We start from the raw sequence: 8047 nt of genomic DNA, 5'->3' as shown, positions 1-8047 counted from the left end.
GTACTTGCTTCATTTATACTATATTCATGTAAAACTATTATAACTCCAAATAATTGCTATATTTACTATTATATCCCTTATTGGTTATGTAAATAACCAGTTTACACTCTTTGACCATTTTGATCTTATTGCCATTATTGTCATTTTCCAACTTATTTTCATTTTTTTTCTCACTTTCTAAACACCCAAATTTTTGGATGTTAGAGTGACTAATATTGAATTCAATTAGACTCATAGTTGAATTCATGAATCTAGGTTTCAAAACCACCATTAAAGCTTCATAACTCATTTTTTTACTATGTAATTAAACTTACATCATTACATTAATGTATAAGCTTAGAGTTTAATACTAAAATTGAACTAATCATGAAGTTCATCAATGGATTCACATTTAATGATGGTTCACAATTCTATAAGCTTAATTGACCAAGAGATGTTGAAATTGCTACGTTCCAATATTTTTCTTCAATGATCAAGTGTTGAAACCCTGAACTCACGTGGGTCTGGGGGTACCGCCCCTGATAGCGGGGTCCAAGGGGTGGCAACCCTTGGTGAGATCGATTTTGTTTTATAAAAAATGCATGAAAATCCAAATTTATTAATTTTAGCCCAATTTTTATCCTAATTATAAACTTGGTTTAGTGATATACCTGTTTTTGGTCATTATTCTAATATATACACGACATAACATCCATCATTCTCTTCTTGATCTCATACTGAGTTTTATCCAATTAGATTTTTTCGAGTATACCATCAAAATGCTTTAATCTAAAAGTGTAATTCACGATTCTCGACGATCCAAACATTCTTAACCCCGATTTTCTAAAACTTCAAAGTCCCTGAAGATCTACTTTACACTTGGATTTTAAAATTGTTACATTTGAAGTCCATATTCTAGTTAAATGAATTTAGGGAGTGTCATTCTTTAACTCCTAATCTCAAAGCTTCCAACTTTAACTTTCACCAAACAATTAATTAAATTTTAATTTAATATTTAACTTAAACTAAAACTGAAATTTTAAATCAATTATTTTTATTTTATTTTATTTTTTAAACAATAAATATATTATAAACCATACCTAAATTATTCTATATATGTCCACTGCGGGACTTGAACCCTCAGCCTCAATGAGGGAGGGTAACACCAGATATCGTCAGGCTAGAAACACTTTGATTAAGGGTTAAATTATTTAATTTAGAAATAATTTTCATTTATGCAAATTTTATGTTAAGGGTTAAAACATTTACCCCAAATTGCGGAAGTTAAAATTCCGTTACTAATTCTTTCATTTAACATGATTACATAAGCCTTCAATTATGTGTCCAAGTTATTATTTTTTATAACAATGTATTTTTTTTAAAAGATATTAGTCGATTTTCACCGTAAGGATGCTGGGTGTGGGCAACATGTTATTACATGTTACGATACCAAAAAGGTGCCACATCATCATCCTAGTCATAAATGAGTTTTATAACACCAAAGGTGGAAATGGACAACAACAAATAACATGTAATAACATCATTTATTTTCTATTTTATTTTTTTTAATTTTTTTTTATGTTTGTAATTCCCATTTTTCTATTTTGTTTTATTTTTTTAATTTATCTCATAATAATTTTTAAAAAACATATAAATTAAATAACACATAATTAAATTAAATACTAATTAAAAACTACATTACAACAAAAAAATAGACCAAAAAAAACAACGAAAAAAAAACACTAATCTTCGTCTAAATATTTCTGCTCAATCTTCGCCTTCATTTTTCGGAGTGTCTCCAACCGTCTCGGTGGCAAATTATCTTCGCTTGTTTGAAGAATTGCCAAATCTTTCTCAATACGATCGTCATTGGCTTCACGACGCAAGAACTCAAAATGTTCCCGTTGCAAATCATTTCAGCTTGCTCTCGTCGTCTACTTTCAGTTTCATCCGTGTGTCGTTGAGTACGCCTCGCTTTGTCGCGGCCTATTGGTCGCCGAGGAGGGGAGATCTCTTCAATGTCGTTCAAGTTGTCCGATATCTCATCCGTGTCCGCATTGATGTCGATGTCCGTGCGTGCGTCCGAAACATCGACCGAACCCGAGCCGCGCGACCTCTTCGATTGTTGTTCCGTAAAAATGTGTCGGTTTTATTCCACTTTGAGTCTTCCTTCACAATCTCCCAATTTTTTTCGTGCTAAAAAACGTGACCGGTCTCCACATAATATTGCTCCCTCGCCACTCTATAAACGTCAAAATCGGTCGCACCACTTTGCTTGTGTGAGGAAAGCTTATTGTAGGTGGAATTGAACTTGGTGCACTTCTTGTTTATTTGAGTCAATTTGCTACTTAACATGTCGTGATTGCGGTAATTTTCATCTTTATTCAAAAGGCTACGAAATTTCCCGATCACGGCTTCCCAAAAGGCAACTCTTCGCATGTCGTTTCCTTGCGTTGGATTTTTTGATGTCCCGCACCAAGCCACCGCCAATGCGTACTCCTCGTCCGCGGTCCACCATGTTGGAAGTTCGTCTTCCGATTGCTCCACCGCAACCGTTTTCCCTTTCCTTCGTGATCTCCCTTTTTGGGCCGTTTTTTTCCCGCACCAAGCCACCGCCAATTCATTTTTTTATCTACATTTTTGACCGTTTTACAACGGTTGAAAAACGAAATGTATACGTTGAGCCTCGAAGAAATAGTCGTTTTCAAGTGTTACTACGATAACACGTCGTAACGTAACGCGCAAAAACGCCAACCGGGCGCGGTGTTCTAGGCGTTATAACGCCGTGTTTGTAGACCACGTCATAATAACACCATTAGGTGTTGCCCGCTCCTGACCGTCTAATGAATAACAAATAGCCGTGTAATGAATAACAAATACTAATCAACAACCGACTATAACTGAAATCGATATTATCTAAAACTCATCGATTATGGTCCCTCACTCATCCAATCCGACACATGCACACCCTACTTAAAACTCACCTAGAAGCTAGTTGGATGAATTACAAAAATAGCCCACTAGTTATTTCTTAATCTATGTCTTTCAATGGTCCAAATAATTTCATTTGCAACTATGGTCCCTATTTCAAGAATGAATTACAAAAATAGTCCTTGAAATATTTCTCTCTCTAGATATTTCATTAGTTTACATTTCCTTTTTTTGCAATTATGGTCCGAATTTGGAGTACAAGAGACCGATTAAAGAAAGTGTCATTCATATAACACCAACACACCAACAGACAAGTTATTGTATAAGTTGATACAAATGGTGTTAAAAGTAGAGGAATCAAATCCAGTACTTCTCCAGACATCACATAAAAAAAAAAAACTGTTGCATCATGAAAAGTAACACGAAATCACAACCAAGCTGGATTTTTCAATGCAGTAACAACAGCCTTCACCTGTAAATAATTATTAAGGCTGTAAATACCCTTCTCCCTTCCAATTCCACTCATCTTATACCCTCCGAAAGGAATTGCAGCATCAAACACATCAAAACAATTCACCCAAATAGTCCCAGCCCTCAATGCCCGAGTCAATCTGTTTGCTGTATCAAGGTTTTTGGTGAACACACCAGCTGCAAGTCCATATCTTGTCGCATTAGCCCTCTTTATCACATCATCGATCTCCCTGTTCACAAATTATAAAAGATTAATGATGTTTTCGAGTTTTTAAACATTTTATGATATGATTATTTGCGATTTACTTGAATTTCAAGATGGATTGAACAGGGCCGAAGATCTCATCTTTTGCTATCAGCATATCGTCCTGTTTCAAGAGAATTGGGTAAGTATAAATTATAATGTTGGTCAACATTTGATACGTTTTGGTCAAAGGGATAGATTAGGGTTTTATCGGTAAACATTGTACCTGAACATTAGAGAAAACGGTTGGTTGGATGTAGAAACCTTTGGACCCTAATCTGTCACCTCCACATTCAAGAGTCGCATTGCTTTCAACACCGGATTTTATGTATTTTAAGATCTTCTCAAATTGCTCCGAGTCGATCTGAAAATTTTACATGTGTACATTAAAGCCAGGTTTGTTGGTTGAATCCATTTAGTCATTCTATACAAATTAAGTAAAAAAGAAACATTCATGTATACCAAGTGCTTAACCCATTAAGTCCAAAAAAAACAACCCCAAAAGCAAATACCTGAGGACCTTGTTCAATACCCTTTTGGAAAGGATCACCAACAGTGCGTCTTTGAGCACGTGCTCTTGATTTCTCTATAAACTCATCGTATACGCGCTCATGAACAAATGTACGCGAACCAGCACAACAACATTGTCCCTATATATATTAAAATAATTAGCTCATTCATTTTAAGAGCAAAAAGATTGAAAATTTAAAAATTTAAAAGTACACACTTGATTGAAAAAGAGAGCAAAGTGAGCTAGCTCCACAGCCTTATCAATATCAGCATCCTCACAAATAATAAAAGGCGATTTCCCTCCAAGCTCTAAAGTACATGGCTTAAGATTGCTTTTTGCAGCCAATTCTTGCACAATTTTACCGGTTTCAGTCGATCCTGTAAAAGCAATCTGCAAATGAAAGCATTGAATTATCAATTTTTATACTAATGAGCATAATAAAAAGTATTCAAAAAATATTTTAATACTCATTATTTACCTTATCAACATCCATATGGCTAGCAAGAGCTGCTCCTGCAGTTGGACCAAATCCTGAAACTATATTAAGAACACCTGGAGGAAGACCCGCCTACAGATAAAAGCCAATTTAACTATATTCCAAAAACATAATGTTTTTGCTGTGATATGTGACTCTAAAAATCAACAAATAAAAGGTGTAGCTATTTTTCCCATAAAATAAAAGAAGTAAGGTACCTCATGGAGCAATTGTGCAACATAAAGAGCAGTCAATGGAGTTTGTTCAGCTGTTTTTAGAACAATGGTGTTGCCACAAGCAAGGGCAGGACCGACTTTCCAAGCAAACATAAGAAGAGGAAAGTTCCATGGAATGATCTGTCCAGCAACCCCAATTGGTTCATGCAAAGTATGCACTTGGTAAGGCCCGTCTGCTGGAACCGTTAACCCATGGATCTTATCCGCCCAACCTGAAAAAATAAATATATGTACCTTATCAACTACAGCTTGTACAATTTATTAACACAGTTTTGTTATTAAATAAATAAATAAATATACCAGCATAATAGCGAAATAGACGCGTCAACATTGGTACTTCAGCTTTTGCAGCCTGTTCATACGGCTTCCCGTTGTCCCATGTCTCAAGGGCTGCAATTTCATCATTGTGTTTTTCCACCAAATCCGCGAATCTTAGCAAGACACACGACCTTTCCTGTACATGTGAGATGTAAATCAGGTACACAGTGAGTGTCTGGCTGACATAAAAGCCAACTGGCTACACAGAACCCAATCCACATTGGAATTGAAACTCTCAGACCAGAGTTGGAGCTGCTGAGACTTGAACCCTTGAACGGTATAGAAAAAAATGGAATGAAAGTTTGTTTTACATAAGCACTCATTTTAGGCCAAGGCCCTTCGTCGAACGCCTTGCGGGCAGCAGAAACTGCCCGATTGATATCTTCTGCATCGCCTTCTGCTACATTGGCAATGACTTCCCCTGTTCGTGGATCCAAGGTTGGGAATGTCTTTCCTGAAATAAACATATAAAGATTCAGAAATTTTATCAATATTATAAGATATTATAAATAAATAGTACTAATAAAGCAAAGAATTACCAGATGCTGAATCAACAAATTTTCCATCGATTAGAAGCTGAGTGTAATTAATGCGAACAGATGGAGTAATTGGTTGTTCAAATGCTGCAGCAGTACCGAATCTTCGTAATTCGCCTTCCAAGTTGGATCTTTTTCCTGAAGAAAAAAAAAACTGTTCAAATTTCGTAATGATTGACCCGACAATGATTTGACAGGAAAAAAGGATACAACAAGCACTTTAATCGGAAGTATTAGTAATCTTAATTTCGTCGAAACAAACCCACAAATACGCTCGTCTTAAATTCTATGAAAAGCTGCAATCCACATAACAGCAACAGAACCACAAATCACAAAAGATGATTCAGATTTAGCAATTGTTATTACACTAATACATGGGTTAACTCAATTAAAGATGATTCAGATTCAGATTCTATAAAAAAGAGGTGGTCCACTTTTCAAGATTTATCAATCAATTGAACTTTTTGAGCCTTAAAGATTCAGTCGGCCATGATTCTTCTTGCAGCTATTTATGGATCAATATGTTGAGCAACCAGGCAGTAGAAAACTAGAATTTTTAAGAAACGGCGATGCATGTCACCTTACCTTATCGCTAAGAAACTCCATCAAACACATAGACTACCAACTTAAAAAGATGATAAAAAGCAACACCCAGATGATAATTTCAACGGAGAAAACAGTTTTGAGTCATCTAACCTCGAGAAACAATCGAAGAAGAAAGAGGGCGAAGAGAAAGTGACCGGGAGAGGACGCCGGAGAGTCTTCGAGCGGCCATTTACGTCGATAACTGGGCCGGCGTTTTCTGAGTTGTATATTTGTATTGTAGTGGCATATAGTGTGGTGGTGGCATATATATATTTAGTATAAACACTAAGCAAGGCAACCACTGTGAACACAATCAACACATGATGGCATGGCATTGGTTGAGATTATTTCACGCTTTTTATATTATAGAATAGTTTAAAACGTTATCTCAATAACTTACTTTAGGTGTGTCACACTAATAAGTCGCATCTATGGTATTCGACTCTATTTTATTATTATTATTATTATTATCAAGTTACAAGAAAGAAATGGATAAGTTTCCTGAACATAAATTGCGTGATTAAGTTTTATTTTATTAAATGTGATTTTATGGAAACTTGCATAAATGTAATAGGTTTTTATCAAAACATTGAGGAAATGACTTGGTTTCCTAAATTTTAAGTATTTTTGTAAATTAAAAGACGTGACTGTATAGGTTTTTCGGGAACTTATCTGTAAGAAGTGTAAATGTACATAGAGTTTTTGAACCCAATAATAATAATAATAATAATAAACTAATAAATAATAAATAATAAATAAAAATTTAAATTAATTTGTATCAAATATCATATTCTTAATAAATAAAAATAACTTTTATCAAATGAAACAAGTCATTTTTTATGTTTTTTTTTAATTATTTTTTTTACAATTGTTATTTTCTTATGTTTTTTTATTTTCTTAAATTGAAAATTCACATTTTATAGTTTATATATGTAAGATATATTATTTTATTAAATTTTAAAATAAATACTCCACAACCGTTTATTTTCTTCCTCTTTCAAATTTCTTAGAATTAAATCTTAAATCACTATATAACGCATCATTTTTTTTAAACGTCAATATTTTTATTAGTATATACAGTATATTGAATTACTAATTTTATTCATTATATTTTTTGTATTTATTTAAAAGTATTATTTTAAAAAGTTTATATTAAATTTTTATTTTTAATAAACCCCTGTAATAGACACAAAATTCTAAATAACTTTATGTGTGACTTAGCGACAATGTCGTTAGTAGCCTTAAGAATGCAATTTGTATATAATTAACAATTATATATATATATATATATATATATATATATATATATATATATATATATATATATATAATACTATAATTAATTTGTATATACATATATCACTTAAGGCGGTATTTTGCTAAAACATGGCGGCAGCAGGGGCGTCAATCATTTTGTGGGCTCTAAACGAACAAAAAATTTAGGGCCCTTTGACATTTACTATATTTAATGTTATAAATGTTCATTCTTTATCCAGATTTGAAACCGGCAAATAATAAACTAAAAAGTTTATAAATAGAGTTAATTTTTTTTTTAACCGACAGATGCTTGGCATACTATTATAATGGTCAAGATGATGTGTCCTTGCCCATATTTATTGTACAACTAGTAAAGCTCATATATAACTCTCCTTACTAATTGTTATCTATCTTCTATTTGGTCTTCAAGTTCAAAAGGCATCCAGTTAAATTTGGATGTGCTTGAGTTATGATTCTAGCTTATAATTAATATGACTTATCGAC

The 8047-nt window shown here is 33.5% G+C and overlaps 1 protein-coding gene across 1 annotated transcript; it reads right to left on the bottom strand.

Moving 5' to 3' along the window:
* Positions 1 to 3179: 3179 nt before the first annotated feature.
* LOC145102497 (aldehyde dehydrogenase family 2 member B4, mitochondrial-like) lies at positions 3180 to 6581 on the bottom strand. Its single transcript, XM_079039894.1, has 11 exons — positions 6398 to 6581; positions 5705 to 5839; positions 5477 to 5619; positions 5148 to 5301; positions 4830 to 5059; positions 4615 to 4704; positions 4353 to 4526; positions 4138 to 4275; positions 3852 to 3989; positions 3688 to 3749; positions 3180 to 3611 (listed from the first exon to the last, which is right to left on the bottom strand). The coding sequence occupies exons 1-11, from the start codon at positions 6474 to 6476 to the stop codon at positions 3338 to 3340; spliced, it is 1617 nt and encodes a 538-aa protein (XP_078896020.1). The 5' UTR covers positions 6477 to 6581; the 3' UTR covers positions 3180 to 3337.
* Positions 6582 to 8047: the final 1466 nt, after the last annotated feature.

The sequence above is a fragment of the Lactuca serriola genome, chromosome 4 (genome assembly GCF_051521515.1).
Source record: "Lactuca serriola cultivar US96UC23 chromosome 4, Lser_US96UC23_V15, whole genome shotgun sequence".
Taxonomy (NCBI): domain Eukaryota; kingdom Viridiplantae; phylum Streptophyta; class Magnoliopsida; order Asterales; family Asteraceae; genus Lactuca; species Lactuca serriola.
This window is presented reverse-complemented; position numbering and strand designations above follow the sequence as displayed.

What these genes read in the sequence shown, in the direction of transcription:
- LOC145102497 (XM_079039894.1), bottom strand. Translation starts at nt 6,476, where the DNA reads ATGGCCGCTCGAAGACTCTCCGGCGTCCTCTCCCGGTCACTTTCTCTT. An exon ending in ATTTGTTGATTCAGCATCTG is followed by an intron (nt 5,620 to 5,704) that starts GTAATTCTTTGC and finishes TGTTTATTTCAG; the next exon opens with GAAAGACATTCCCAACCTTG. An exon ending in CAATCCATCTTGAAATTCAA is followed by an intron (nt 3,612 to 3,687) that starts GTAAATCGCAAA and finishes ATTTGTGAACAG; the next exon opens with GGAGATCGATGATGTGATAA.